The 15,030-nt window shown below is 47.8% G+C and overlaps 1 protein-coding gene across 2 annotated transcripts in view; it reads right to left on the reverse strand.

The window, feature by feature from the left end:
• Pcdh12 (protocadherin 12) overlaps positions 1 to 5,648 on the reverse strand; it is a 17,718-nt gene extending 12,070 nt beyond the window's left edge. For both annotated transcript variants that reach the window (XM_021214783.2, XM_029547231.1), the window contains exon 1: positions 2,452 to 5,648. In XM_021214783.2, the coding sequence (XP_021070442.1) occupies positions 2,452 to 5,334 (2,883 nt within the window). In that variant the 5' untranslated portion in view covers positions 5,335 to 5,648. The remainder of the gene's footprint in view (positions 1 to 2,451) is intronic.
• Positions 5,649 to 15,030: the final 9,382 nt, after the last annotated feature.

Raw genomic sequence — 15,030 nt, forward strand, 5'->3', positions numbered from 1 at the left:
CTGAAGAAAACTATCCATTTCTGCCCATCGAGACAGGATCTTACTATGCTGTGCAGGCTAGCCTTGAACTCTCTTTAGCTTCCTGAAAGGCTGTAACTATAGGCATGTGTCACCAAATTTGACTTTCAGGCAATTCGACAATTTTTTTTTTTTTTTTTTTGAATTCTGGCTGCGTGCCAGGAACTCTTGCTGAGACCTAAGGCTCCGCAGGAAGTCCGCCAGAGACTGGGGGGTCTAGACAGTAACAGAAGACTGCTTCTGTTAAGGGCCAGAAGAAAAAATGGACGTTTCAGAAGGTGAAAGAAGTGGGGATTGTCTAGATGTCAGCCCTATACCCTGAGGTCCTGGAGAGAGCAGAAGTAGACCTTGTCTTGGCAGACTGCATTCTCCTTGTGGTCACTAGCTTGGGGACCTTCAGGCGGATTTTGAGGTCCACTGAGACTCCAGCTTCTCTCATCTCTGAAGTGGGTTCGCATCTCCACAGTATTGTCAGTGTTAATTAGATATCTTGATACTAGAATTCTCCCGCAGACCCTAAAAATGCTGCTTCTCTGTGGCCAGGACTGGGGTCTCACTGAGACTTGGGAGAGTCAGGGTCCCATAGCCTGCCTCAGGTAGATCCTGCCTCCCCACCAGGCCCAGAAGCCCTTAAAAGGAAGCCACCTGCTACCTTTTACCCAGGTAAATCCAAACGGAAGAGCCATGCCCAGTGCTGCAACCGGGCATTCAGAGTCGCTTCATAGCTGGAACCCAAATTCTGGGGTTAGACTTGGGATCACATTCTAAATCTGTTCCTGCCTCACCTCCCATCTCCATGGCCCTAGACACTTACTCCTGGCTTCTAAGCCAGTGTCCTCAGCAGTGCAGGAATGAGATTAAGGTCACATGGTGCTTATATTTCAGTGAGCTGAGGTACCTGACTCACTTGTTGATAGAGCCTGTGGTAGCACTTAGTAATTACCTGGTGACAACTAATCTCATTTGTGCCACACCATAGTTGCAGGAAAGAGACACCATCTCAAATATTTAAAGAGATGGAAGCTGAGGTTCACTGTCCTCACAGCACCAAGGCCTGGAACTTGAACTTAGATCTGACTTTACTGAGGAGCTGAACTGTCATAAAGACCTGGGCATTGGGTATCTTTCTCTCTCCCTCCAATTGACTCCTCGTGGGTACCTTTCTATCCATCACTAGTTGCAGAGTGTCTGCTCTCTACTTTCATGGCCAGTGACATGTAGTGTCATGGCATAAGAGTGCATTCAAAAAACAACTGGTGGATGAATGGGAGGGAATGAATGAAGTCATTGGCTGTAGCTTCCTCTGGGTTTGCAGGGAGCCCTAGGGTAAGATTCCTAGGAGACTAGCTAAGCCACCAGGTGGTTTCCTGGGCAGGGGGCTGGGAAGGAAGCTGTGTGCTTGCTCCATGAGAAACCTGCTGCAGCACAGGCTAGCACAGAGAAAACTCTCTGGGTGTCAGAGAAGCAGCTAGGGATGTGTTAAGCACCATCTCTGAGCAAACCTCCCATCTGTGCTTAGTAAATCCCAAAGCAGGAAACGGATAGTTACTCATCATCCCATTAATCCTCCCCTCCAGGGCAGTAGCGACCAAGTAAGCTTGGCTTTGCAATACCATTTTGTAGATGAAGACAGTGAGGCTCCACCGTTAAAGGTCATTGCCTCTGTTCTGCAGTTCTAAGCTGCTGTGTTTGAACTTGGATCTGCCTAGCTAGAAGGGTTGTTTCTACTGTGTTGTTTTGTGAGCCCAGCACACAGACCTTTGGAGTCTCAGGCAGGTCAAGCGCTTCCCCTGGAGCCCAAGGCAGTGGCTAAGTAGGCCTGACTCCTTCACAGGGAGGTTACCTAGCTAAGACGGAGCAGGTTTGCAGCAGGATGGACAGGTGTTTTGTGGAGGCGATAGTACTCATTTGCTGAGCATGCACTACAGGACAGACAGACACAGCTGTCCAGGCACTGCTGCCATTGATGGATTCATTTTGTTTCTAATGCAGACACGGGAGAAGCATGCTACTAAAGTAGAACCTTCAATAGATAAGCTGAGTTAACTTCTCTATGAGCCACAGGTGGGAAGAGGTGGAGGCAGGATTTGAACCTAGGCAAACCTTACTCTAAGGTTTTTACTCCTAATCACTACCTTTGCCAAGCATGAGTTAGCACATTATAGGAATTAACTGGTCTGGTCGTCAGGGCAACTCTCCAAGGCACATACTTCTCACTGACATACCCATCTCACCACTAGGGAAACTGAGGCCCACAGACAACTAATTAGTCTTGGATCACACGGTGATCCTGGCCACTGTGCCCTTCACCTCTGCATCACCGAGTACTGGGTGAGTCTAAGGATGAATATGGGAAACGAGGGTGTCTAATGCTTTCAGTGATCTAATTCTTTGGGGGCTGGCCAGAAAAAGTGCTGCCCACGCCAGAGGTACCTGGACAGGAGGAGAGTCCCCAGCAGGCTCCTCCACGGAGGGGTTCCGTTCCGCAAAAGCGGCCACAGAGAGTCGAACCAGGCTCCTCAGGATCTGATGAGGACCGGACTCTCTAGGAGACACTTTGCCATTGAGATTCCGCTGTCGTCTTAGGGTTGCAGAGGATGCTGGTGGGCTCTGTGGGGCCTCCTCACTGCCTTGGTCTCCAGTCGCCCTCGCTATGGGGCTGCCAGGCACCTTCAGAGGCCTTACAAGTGGCTGGCGTAGGGCAGGTGGGGACTCAGGAAGGTTTAGGTTCTCCCGGGAGGCATTCCTCTGTCTGGGATGGTTAAAGAGAAAGTTGAAGGTGTCTTGCAGTACCTCCTGGCTCTCTGCCAGTGCTCCCTGGTTGCCTTGGTTACGCAGGGTCCTGTATAGGGTTGGTGTGAGGTGGAAGGGGGCCTGCAGGCAGGAGTCCCAGCCTGCCTCCATCAGTGTCTCCTTACTGGGATCCTTGTGAGATGGCCTGACTTCATCAGTCTCATCTTCGTGGGCCCTAAGCACAGGCACCAGGTGGATATCTGCCTTCTGAATGTGTTGTTTCTGGGGCCTCTTGGGCTGGTGGCGGTACGACGACTCAGCTTCGCGACAGTTGTAGGCCCTGTTATCCTTTCTCTCTGTCCTGCAGATGGACACGAACAGAGCCAAGAGCAATCCAAAGATGGCCAGCAGTACAGCCAGGCAGATCAAAGCCAGTGCTGGCATGCTCAGAACTCCAGGCTCATGAGCAGAGTCCCTTAGGTGGTCCACACTGGTGACAAACACGACCTTCAATGAAACTTGGGTCTGCAAGGAGGGGCTGCCCTGGTCTTCTACCACTATCCCCAGGTCCCACTGACTCCCAATGAGGCTGCTGGCATTGGTGACATTAATGAATAGCTGCCCCAAGGAAGGGTTGAGGACAAAGAGATGAGCATCATTGCCACTTTGAATGCTGTAGAAGAGTTCCCCATTGGCCCCCGAGTCTGCATCCCTTGCCACAATTGTCACCAAGAGGAAAGACCAGGGGCTGTGGGTAGCCTTTGGTGGTGTACCAGTACTTGCTGGATCCATGCCACTGGAATTCTCAATGGGCAACAGAAGGTGGCCCGTGGAAGCATTTACAAGCACGGAAAGGGTGGCTTTGCCTTCACTGAGCACAGGCTGAATCACTTCTGGGGCATTGTCATTGGCATCCAAGAGGCTAACCCACACCGAGATGCTGGATGCGAGCTGGGGTTGCCCTCTGTCCTCTGCTATCACCTGGAACTCAAAGCCTGCCATCTGCTCATAGTCCAGTGACCTCTGAGCAGTGACTTCTCCTGTTTCAAAGTCAATAATGACTAAGTGAGAAATGGGGGAGTCCTTGATACGGTATGACACTTTTCCATTACTGCCCAAGTCAGCATCGTGCGCTTTGAGCGTGATGAGGTGAAGAGAGGGTGGGTTGTTTTCCCAAGTGGAGACCTCATACCGGCTCTTCTCAAACACAGGGGCATTATCATTGACATCACCGACCTGAATTTGGAGCTCCTTCTCAGCTGATAAGGGCCGGGGTCCTTGGTCTTGGGCAAACACAGTAAGAGTATATATGGGCCACTGCTCTCTGTCCAGCGTGGTATTGGTGAGCAGCATATATGTGTTGCCATTAGTCCTTTTCAGTCTGAAGTGGCCCAGCTCTTGATTCAGCCAACAGTGGACTAGACCGTTGTTTCCTGAGTCCAAGTCATTTGCACTGACAAGTGCAATGAAGCTGTCCCTGGGAAGATCTTCGGATACCAGCGACGTCTGGGAGGCCCATGTGATGAGGATGCTTGGGGCATTGTCATTGACATCCAGAACTTTGATGAGAACTTTGCAATGGCCTGGGATGGAATTGGGACCCAAATCCCTTGCCTGGACATCCACCTCATAGGCAGGGTTCTTCTCGTAATCTAGGGCTTGGCGCAGAATGATCTGGCCTGTCTTAGCATCTATGCCAAAGGTGTTCATCACCTCTGGGGACACATGCTTGCCAAAGAAGAACTCTACCTCCCCATTGGGTCCTTGGTCGGGATCCGTAGCAGTCAGGTTTATGAGAAGAGTACCAGGGGCAGTGTCTTCTGGGATTTCTAGTGCTAGTGAACTCTCAGCAAATACTGGGCTATTGTCATTGGAATCCAGGACATTGACCTTGACCACGCTGGTTCCTGACTTAGGGGGATTCCCATTGTCATAGGCGGTCAGCACCAGATCAAAATATGAGTGAACTTCCCTGTCCAACTCCTTTACCACCACAAGCTCTGCATGTTTGGTCTCATCAGGGCCCACAATAACATCCAGGGCAAAGTGTTCACTGGGAGACAGGGAGTAGGAATATAAGCTGTTAGGACCCGTGTCTTGGTCAAGAGCTCTGTCCAAGGGGATTCGTGTGTGCAGAGAGGCACTCTCAGAGATTTCCAGCTCCTGCTCATCTTTGGGAAACTGTGGCTGGTGGTCATTGATGTCTAGCACCTGAATCTCCACATGAATGAGAGCAGACGCCCCGGTGGCAAGCACATCAAATGACACCAGACAGGGATCTTGCTGCCGACATAGCTTCTCCCGATCCAGCCGGCTGGAGGTGCTGAGCAGGCCGTCCTCCGAGTTCATCTGAAACGGCAGTGCCTGAGGCAGCTGCAGAATCTGGAAGGCATCGCCTGCCTTCCCACGCCTCTCCTCCACTCTTGGTTCTTGGGACAGTTTCCCTATCACTGTGCCAGACGGCACTTCCTCTGTCACTTGGAATTTCACCATGACAGTGGCCACCTCCTGACAATCCCCTGAAATGAACAAGTAGCTTCCTGGACCAAAGAGCCCTAGCAGGAATGGCAGAAGTAGCATCATGCTTACCGGCGGGTGGGCTGGACTGGAGTTTTTCAAAGGCAGGGCTTGTCCCCAGTAGTTCCTGAGTGGCTCGGTCAGCCTGGATCTCCTGCTTCAGACCTGCTGTTACAACTCTGTCCCATAATTAGAAGATGCTGTACGGAGCAGGATTCCCAAGCAAGGCCATCTTCCTGACAAATGATCTGAGAGGTCCCAGAACAGATAAATTGCTGGAAGAGATTCCTGCTCCGCGGCGGCACCAGCTGGTCCACTTAGCGGTGATGGGCAAGTACCGGTCTGAGAGAGACTTGACCTAGTAAAGCAGGATGTAGGGATTTGACTTCCAAACAGTTAGTAGACTGGGGAAGCAGAGAAGCAGCTTTTTCCTATGGAAACCCCACCTACAGGAAAAGGGAGGGCTGCGAGTTTCAATGGCAATTAGAGAAAGAGCATTTCCTGTGAGACCAGAGGCCTGTTGCTGAAGAGGATGAGGCCAGGGCTCCTGGGACAGGCTGGACGAGAAGGTGTTGTCCATGTGGCAAGGCAGCCAATGAGGGACAAGGAGTCACTGCGTAGCCAAGGGAGCAAGGAACGTGACCTATGCTGATGTCCCTCCAGGGCTTGTTGGGCTCCCCATCTCCCTACTTCATCTTTTTTGCTTGCCTTCCTCTCCCATTCTTCTGCCTTCTGCCCCTGCCCTTTTCCTACACTTGCTAGACTCTCAGCCTCAACTTTGCCCCCATGCTTGTCTCTCGGAAAAGCAGCTGTGATGATGCCACAGGAGCAAAATGGGCTCAAATGCTGACTCTGCAATGCAGCATCTGGGTCTGCCGGGACAAATGACTTAACCTTTCTGAGCTGGTCCCAAGCGTAAAGTTACTGTCGGCCCCACAGCCCATCCCACCTGTGGCTGGAGCTTACATTAGCCATGGGGTAGTTCTTTTTTTTTTTTTTTTAAATTTATTTATTTATTTATTTATTTATTATATGTAAGTACACTGTAGCTGTCTTCAGACACTCCAGAAGAGGGAGTCAGATCTTGTTAAGGATGTTGTGAGCCACCATGTGGTTGCTGGGATTTGAACTCTGCACCTTTGGAAGAGCAGTTGGGTGCTCTTACCCACTGAGCCATCTCACCAGCCCCATGGGGTAGTTCTTATTCACACAGACACCTAGGCTGTCAGTGGCACTGCTAGAAGCTGTAAGGACCTGTCTGATCTGACTGAAAGGCTCCCTCCCCCTCCCTTCCTGAGATCCATTGTTCTCTGCATCTGGTCCAACTTGAGAGTCCCTGTCTGGGGAACCCCGAGCCTTTCTTCACCTTTTCAGGGTTCCTTCTCCCACACCTTCCTCTCCCTTTCATCTGTCTTTCCTGCCATTCTTCTCACCACACTTTTGTTTATGAGAGTCCTAACGGCCTGCCTCCACTCCCACCCCAAAACCTCTCCCTCCCGTTGACTTCTCTCTCAGGCAGAGGAGGGGCAGGTGGCTTGCATGGCCTCTTGACTTATGCTTTTCTCCTCAGGATGCTGCCTCCAGGCTTCATCCAGCCTTATGACCCAGCCCTATGTAGGGTTTTTATTCTGGAGATCTGTAAAGCATTTCAAAGTGTGGAAATTAAGGTCAACCTCCCAAAGATGGGTGTCTTGTTGCTGAGTCCTTGGGGCCAGTGATGCCCCATTTGGACACAGACACCACTCAGGGCTTGTTGGCGTGGAGACCCAGGGCAGTCAGGTTGGGGTGGCTGAGGGTTAACTGTGTGTGCGCCCTCCCCCTCCCTTTGCCCTTTCTTTCCTTCTGTCCTGCATTTCCCTCCTGCAGTTTGCTGAGTGGTCTCACTGAGTGCACTAAGCCAAGGCAAGGGTCCTGAGTTCATAGACCATTTCCTGCGACTCAGCTTTGGGGACCTTGGAACCCTCACAGACTTAGAGCACAAGTTACTTGCGTCTCTGAGTCTCAGTTTCCTTTTCTGACAGTGAGTTGTCATCTATAAGATTACAGTAGGGATTGAAAAAAAAAAAAAAAAAAGAAACAATTCACATGCAGGCCTGGCAGACAGCACTCAGCAGGCAGGACCATTATTCCCTTCCTCTCGTCTCGCAGGTTTAATGGCTCATACACAAATATGAAGCCATTTATGCCTTTACCTTTCTGGTTTTGTTCTTTTTTTTTTTTTTTTTTCTCCCCTGGTCTGGTCTATCTTAGCTCTGGATGAGCAAGAGGCAGGCTGTCCTACAAGGAGAGAGCCACGTAGCCCCCCTCAGAGAGCAGAGCACAGTGGGTGCTCATTGGCCTCTGATGACAGCATGCATAATGACGTCACTGTCTGACCCTTATTCATCCTACTACTGTTCATCCTTCACCAGGCAGAGGAGAGACGGTGACCCCAAAGGGTCTTCCAGTCAATGCGGAAGTAGGGGAGATGAAAACGTGAGCTCAATGTGGCTGTGGACTGTGGCCAGAGAGTCAGCAGCCATGCCTCGGGCAGGGCAGGTGCTCCCTGGTGGGTGGGAGGAGTTAGTTCACTAAGGCAAGGGAAAGACCAAAAAGAAAGGCAAAGCAGCCCAGGGAGGCAGACTAGGCAGAGCCCCATTAGTGAACAAGCTGGTTCCTGGCACTGCATCTGGAGGCTGTATGAAGATAGGACCCAGGTCACCGGGTGGTGAAAGGCCTGGGTTCCCACAGAAAGGACCTACAACTTGTTCTGGAGAAGAGCTTTGGGAAGAACGATGAAATCAGCCATGACTTGCCAGCCTATGTCCTGAGTGGTTTGCTTATGTCCTCTCATTTCGACCCACAGCCAAGTTATCAGGCTAATAAAAAAGCTGAACACAGGAAATTTGTCCAAGATCCTATAGATCTGCTTTCCAGAAAGCTCTTCAGTTGCTCCTGGGAAGGTAGCAGAGAGAGGGGAGGCTACTGAGAGTCTGCAGGAGGGAGAACCTGGATGCAGAAAATGTCTCTAAACTGGCAGTGTTTCCAGAATGCCATCTGGTGGCCAAAGCAGAGAACAAAGCAGAGGCACAGAGGGGACAGTCACTAACACCGGAGGGTGGGTTCATAGAGCTATGCTGAACAGAATAACATAACCAGAAAAGATAGCACAAACAATAACACATCTCCTAATAGATGACCCAGCCTGGGTGTGGTGGTACATGAGGGTTATGCCAGCAGTTGGGGGGTAGAGGCAAAACGATCAGGAATTCGATGTTATTCTTGGCTACATAGCAAGTTGAAGGCCAGCCTGGGTTACATGTGACCCTGTCTCAATATAGCAACAACAGCAAAAGATAACTAGTGCCCAGAGGAATGGAGTTCATGATTTTATGTGTTATTTGTATTCTTGAACAGAGATGGCTGTGAATATATAGTAATGCTCTATAAAATTATATATAATAAATGTGTGTGCTCATGCATGCACATGTGTGTTATGACCCCAACTACAAAAAAAAAAATGGACTCACATCATGAGACTTTGAATGTGTATTGCACATGTGTTTTGCTGTTAATGTTTTGGTTTGGTTTGGGGGTCCTTTTTTAAGACAGGGTTTCATAAAGCTTAGTTTAGCCTTGAACTCTCCATAAAGCAAGGGATGACCTTGAATTCCTGTTCCTACCTCCACCTCCTGAGTATTGAGGTTACAGATGCATGCTACAGCATGTTATATGTGATTTTGTTGTTGCTGTTTGTTTTTTCTAGACAATGTTTCTCTGTATAGACCTGACTGTCCTGAAACACACTCTGTAGACCAGGTTGGCCTCAGACTCAGAGACCGGACTGCCTCTGCCTCCCAAGTGCTGGCATTAAAGACATGTTGTATGTGTAGTTTTGGTTTTTTTTTTTGTTGTTGTTGTTGTTTGTTTTAAACTGTTATTATGTGTTTGTTTTATTGGCATTGGTAACATGATGCGAAGCCACCCCTTGAAAGTCCCAAAGGTTTATGAAACAAGATGTCAGACTATTCCCAGTGATTGTCTCTGGGAACACGGCCTCCATTTTGTCCTTTTCTTTCCTTCCTTCTTCTGGGTGAAGCTGACCTTTAGCAGCGCTGGCAGAGGATGAGCTGTCACTGGAGTTTGTCCAGAAAGACTTCATTTCCTTGAATTTGGGAAAAAGTTTGGAAGGAGCAGAGGTAGTAGCCGAAATAGCTTTAAAATAGCTGCGCACAGCCTCCTTTGGGTCTACGGATTCTAAGATGAGGGTCAGTTAAGGCTGGGGCTTGATGTCTTTTCTGACTCGGAGCCTTGAGGTGAACCCTTGTCTACAGCGAGGAGCTGAGAGGCAAAATGAGGAGGGTGAGAACCAGAGGATCTTTTCAGAGCACTTGGAACCCCCAGGGCTCACACTGGTAAGATACAACCTTGACTGACAGGACAGCTAGAGAAAGGCTAAGCCCACCCACTCAGTATAGACATTCTGGTCTGGCCCTCGTCCTGAGACTGCTCTCCAAGCCAGCTCCAAAGAGGTCTGGAAGCACCGCCCTCAGGATCATTCCACTCACAACGGTGGCTGGGTGGACCTTGCTGAAGTGAGAGCCAGGAGTCTTGGTTAGGAGACTCATCTTTGTTATTCTGGTATTCTGGATCACTTACTCCTGGCGTGGCGCTTTCGGACTTTACTAGGACAGGTGACAAATGTCAACTCTCACATCATGGCTTCTCTTTCTAGACAAGTACAGGAAGAAAAATGGACTTTTCGAGGAGAAACTTGCCAAGATATAGGACTTTTTGAGAAACGGAAAAGGTGTTCTGTCTTAGAAAAGAGCGATAGCCCTCAAAGGGTCCCCACCTGGGGAGTGAATTGGAAAGCTTTGCGAAATGCCAGAGGCGGGATAAGAAAATTCATATTTCTCCTCTCCTAGTCTGCCAAGGGTGACTGATTCCTAGCTCAATTACCACTCTTTCTAGAAGCTCTCTCTCTCATCCCAGTTTCCAGAGAGGGAAGGCACTAATTTATTTCTCTCTCTCTCTCTCTCTCTCCCTTCCTCCTTTTTTTTTTTTTTTTTTTTTTTTTGGATTCTCCAGAGTTCCTCTGTGCAGCCTACCTGCTCTGGAACTCCAGACTGACCTGATTAACTGTGCCTGCCTCCACCTCCCAAGAGCTAGGACAAAAGGCTTCGGCCACCACTGCCCGCTTCATTGACTTGTTTCAGTTCTGTTTGTTTGTGTTGTCATTGTTGGTGTTACCATTTGAGGCAGGCTCTCAGTAGCTCAATCAAGCTGGAACTCTGGTCTTCCTGCCTCTTCTCCCGGGTCATGTGTCTCTGCACCTGGTTTATAGACTTCAATATTGATAGTCTATAGGTGATTCTGCATGCACCCAATCTCCACCCAAGCCATACTGGGAACTCTGGTTAGTCTCTCAGAAGCACCAGCAGCCTTATAGAGCCAACTTCTACCATCAACTCCATAGCATCACCAGGAAGTGACGATGTTTCCCTATCAGCATCCTCCAGGTCACCTTACTCCCCATGCCTGTGTCTCTCTGCTTTTCTGACCTCTGTGGCCACCTGGCTCTGTTTCTACACTCTGCTTCTTAGACTCCACTTTTGGCTCTACTTCCTTATGGCTCCCAGGTGTAGCATGCCCCCCAGCTACTGTCCTCAGCCCTCTGAGCACTATTGGCTCAGATACAGATGGCCGGATGTGACATAGGAAAAATACAGGTTGCCCAGTTAGATCTGAATCTTAGATAAACAGTGAACATGTTTTTTGCTTTAAGTATTTTTACTCAACAGATCTGCCCCAAAATAATATTTGCCTTTAGCACAACTTTCTTCCTGCCCCCCCCAGCAACCCCTACCCCCCAGCCCCCAAATTCTGGTCTACACAGTGAATTAGAAAATGTATCAGTAAACATAAAAATCAAATACATTGATGGGGAGCATCATCTGCACATGAATATTCATAAGCTGACTCTGTTGGTTGGCCCTGTTATACACTCAGCATTTCTGGGTCAGTCTGGGATCGAACTGTTCCCACACTGAAAGAACCAGCCCAGAGGAAGCCTGGATCCCACTCAGTCGTTAAATCATTCAGTCACCCAATCATTCATTTATTTGATGGAATTCAGCATGTTCTTCTCTGTTTACAAGGTCAATTTTTAGGGGGCAAGGGAAATAGCTCAAGTTGACCCACATTTTCCCTCTGTCTGAACTCAGGGTTGTTTTTTTTTTTGTTTTGTTTCTCTTCTTCTTCTTCTTCTTCTTCTTCTTCTTCTTCTTCTTCTTCTTCTTCTTCTTCTTCTTCTTCTTCTTCTTCTTCTTCTTCTTCATATAGAATCTAGTCCGCTTAATCCTCTCCATGCTCCAAAAAGGCTCTTGCAGGAAGGAAAATGAGCCTTCCCATCGTTACATAAATTCTCATGGGGCTTCCCTTTACAAGTTTTTGACAGCTAGGAGTTGAGCCTGGAGCTCTGAGAGAAACTGCCACACACTGATTTATGATGGCAGCTGCTGCTAAACCTCACCCTCCTTCCTCTCCACAGAACCATGCTACCTTGAGGTTACAAAACTCTTTTCACTCTGATTCAAGGGAATAATAATAAAATGCCAGGTTGCAAGTATAAACAGGACCATTCTGTGCCTATTATTGTAATCAGATTTTATCTTGTATCAAAGGTGCAGGAAATACTCCGTGCTGTCAGCCACCTGAAGCCTCTGTAGAGGTCTGTCTTTAGGTCATCCTGTGATGACCCACCGGATTGTTTGGACTGCACTGATCCAGGAAGCCAGTCACACCAATGATCTGACCATTATTCCTTACAGACCCAATTGAGCACTTCATCTGTGAAAAGTGTTGAGTTGGTCCAAGCATGGCACTAGAGATAGGAGGCAGGCTTAGGACTCTTTTTTTTTTTTTTTTTTTGAAGATTTATTTATTTATTATATGTAAGTACACTGTAGCTGACTTCAGACACTCCAGAAGAGGGCATCAGATCTTGTTACGGATGGTTGTGAGCCACCATGTGGTTGCTGGGATTTGAACTCGGGACCTTTGGAAGAGCAGTCGGTGCTCTTACCTGCTGAGCCATCTCACCAGCCCAGGCTCAGGACTCTTAACTGTCCAGGATCATGGCTTTGCTCTGTTATTTACCCTGACAGAGACAATGGTAAACTAATAACTTTCTCCATAGTCAATTCCTCAGCTTTGGGACTTGGAGTTTAGCTCTGGGTTCAGTCCTAGGCTCAACAACAACAACAACAACAACAACAACAACAACTCTCAGTTTTAAAACAGGGTGAAGGGGCTGAAGACATCTCTTAGCGATTAGGAACATATTCTGTTCTCGTAGCAGACCTGAGTTTGGCTCCCCACACCCATGTTAGCTGTCCCACATTCACCTGTAGCTTCAGTTCTAAGGGGACCTGATGCCTCTGGTCTCATCCGTATGTACTTATGTGCATATACTTTCACACACACACACTCGCTTAATCAAAAACTTAAAAAACTAATAAGATAGGGATGGTGACAGCTAGGTTGATGATGACGATCATGGCGATGACGTGTGTTGAACTGCTGTACGTTTAGCTCAATCAGTACACAGCTTCTTCCAGCAGGACCTCGTGCATGGTTAGGATTCTGTTAACTATTCATTACAGGGTTATTTGCATGCTTTTGCCTATCAACTTATCATTGGTTTGTTTCATTTTGTTTTTAGGATGAAACCTCCATGAAAAAAATAACAGTCAAGTTTTCAGATTCCCTTAAAATCTACATGGTGAACAGATAACACAGTGGCAAAGCTGTGTCAATGGTGAGAGCCACTGGGTGTCTTAGTTGACTTTCTAACGAATGGAAAAACACAATCCCTCCACTCTGGCATCTTTTGTGCCTCTAAAGGCAGACTCACACAGACATTGCTAAGGTCAGTTGCCAGCGTGGATGGTCCTTGCCCCCTTGAATCACATAGGCAGTTTTTTTGTTCAGCTGTGTTTTAGGAGCAGAAAAAGGACTCAGGTTCTTGTGCATGTTAGATGCTTAGTTGGGTATGGCTTTGCCCTGAGGGTGCCATCCCCTCATTCCACTGCAGACCCTGAGGCCTCTCCTAATCCCTTCGCCTCTTTCAGTACAAGCCTCAGACATAGCTGAGTCTCCTGAGTTCTCTTCAAACTGTGCACTTTGTATTTCTCTCTGCCTCATTTTTGTTGTTGTTGTTTTGTTTTTGTTTTTTGTTTGTAGACCTGTATAGAAGTCAATAAGAAGGTTAAGTAGATTAAATAGATTACATAATGATGGGAACAAAAAAGTATTAAATAGTATACCACAGATTAAATAGTATACCGCCTTGAACTTGTCTTCACCGAAGAAATGAGTCTGTAGCTGCTTATTTAGCCTCAGGCAAGTTCTTAGGACAAGGGCAGAAGGCAGCCACATGCTTTGTTAAACTATCACAGGAATGGCCCCTAGCACAACTGCTCATATTATTCCCTTCTAAAACCTCTTGAACTGAGTCTCCACAGAACTCATTGCTTTCAGCACTCTCTTACAAGATCCCAAGGCAGCTCATTACACTCTGCTTATAGCATGCAACCACTTTACTAGTCTTCCACATTCCTCAAAAAAAAAAAAAAAAAAAGGGTCAGGTTCTTCACAGTAACAGCCCACTATCTGGTACTAATATCTATCTTAGTTTCTATTGCTATGATGAAACACTACGACCAAGGCAACTTGTAGAAGAAAGTTCATTTGGACTTATGATTTGTGATTTCAGAGGTCTAAGAGTCCATCACGTCTGAGAGCATGGGAGCAAGTGGCAGAACCAGGAAGCTGGGAGTGTGCATCTTGAGGTGCAAGTCTGAGTGAAGAGAACAGACTGGAAACAGGTAAGGCTCTTTAGTTTTAAAGCCCACCCCCAGTGACACACTTCCTTCAGCCAGGCCACACAACCTAAACTTCCCCCAAACAGGGCCAACAGCTAGGGACCAACTGTTCAAATGCCTTAAACTATACTAAGAGGGATACTTAAACCACCACAGTGGGATAGAGTAGTGATAGAATGCTGCCCTAATATATGTAAGTCCCTGGGTTCGAGTCCCAGAACTTAAAAAAAATAAAAATTCAAAAGTTAATGGTATGTCTGTGCTAGGCAGGGCTCACCATCTCCAGTATTCTTCAGGGACTGGGCAGAACTTATTTTTCCACACTGCTGTTGTCTCTAAGCATAAAGGGTCTGATTCAGGGGTGCTTGTGGATAGCAGTCTCTGAAAAGGAGGCTGTATGCCTGGGAAGTGAGTTCCTTGAGGCCCAGTGGAGGGCGATGAGTGTGCAAAGTCTGTTGACTTCTGTAGTAACCATCCCACTGAATGACTCATGCCCACTCTACTCATGGTCTGGGTCTACTCATCTGCTTAGCTACATGCTCCAATCTTCCACACCCGAGCCCCTTATCCGTGGACAGAGGATGGAGTTAGATCTCTTCCACTGACTTCTTACTCTTACCTATCATTATCCTATAAACCTATTTATTTATTTAGATATTTATTTAGGAGATAGGGTCTTTTGTTTTGTTTTGTTTTATTTATTTATTCACTTTACATTCTGATAGCAACCCCCTCCCCCCACCCCTGTCGATAGGGTTTTATTCTATAGGCCATACAAACTGGGATTCATTTCACTATGTAGCACAGGCTAGCCTCAGACTCATAGGAAGCCTCTTGCCTGAGCCTCCTAAATGCTGGGATTATAGGCATGTGCCACCAAGCCTGGCTTCATTAT

Source organism: Mus pahari, chromosome 15, assembly GCF_900095145.1.
Source record: "Mus pahari chromosome 15, PAHARI_EIJ_v1.1, whole genome shotgun sequence".
NCBI classification, from domain to species: domain Eukaryota; kingdom Metazoa; phylum Chordata; class Mammalia; order Rodentia; family Muridae; genus Mus; species Mus pahari.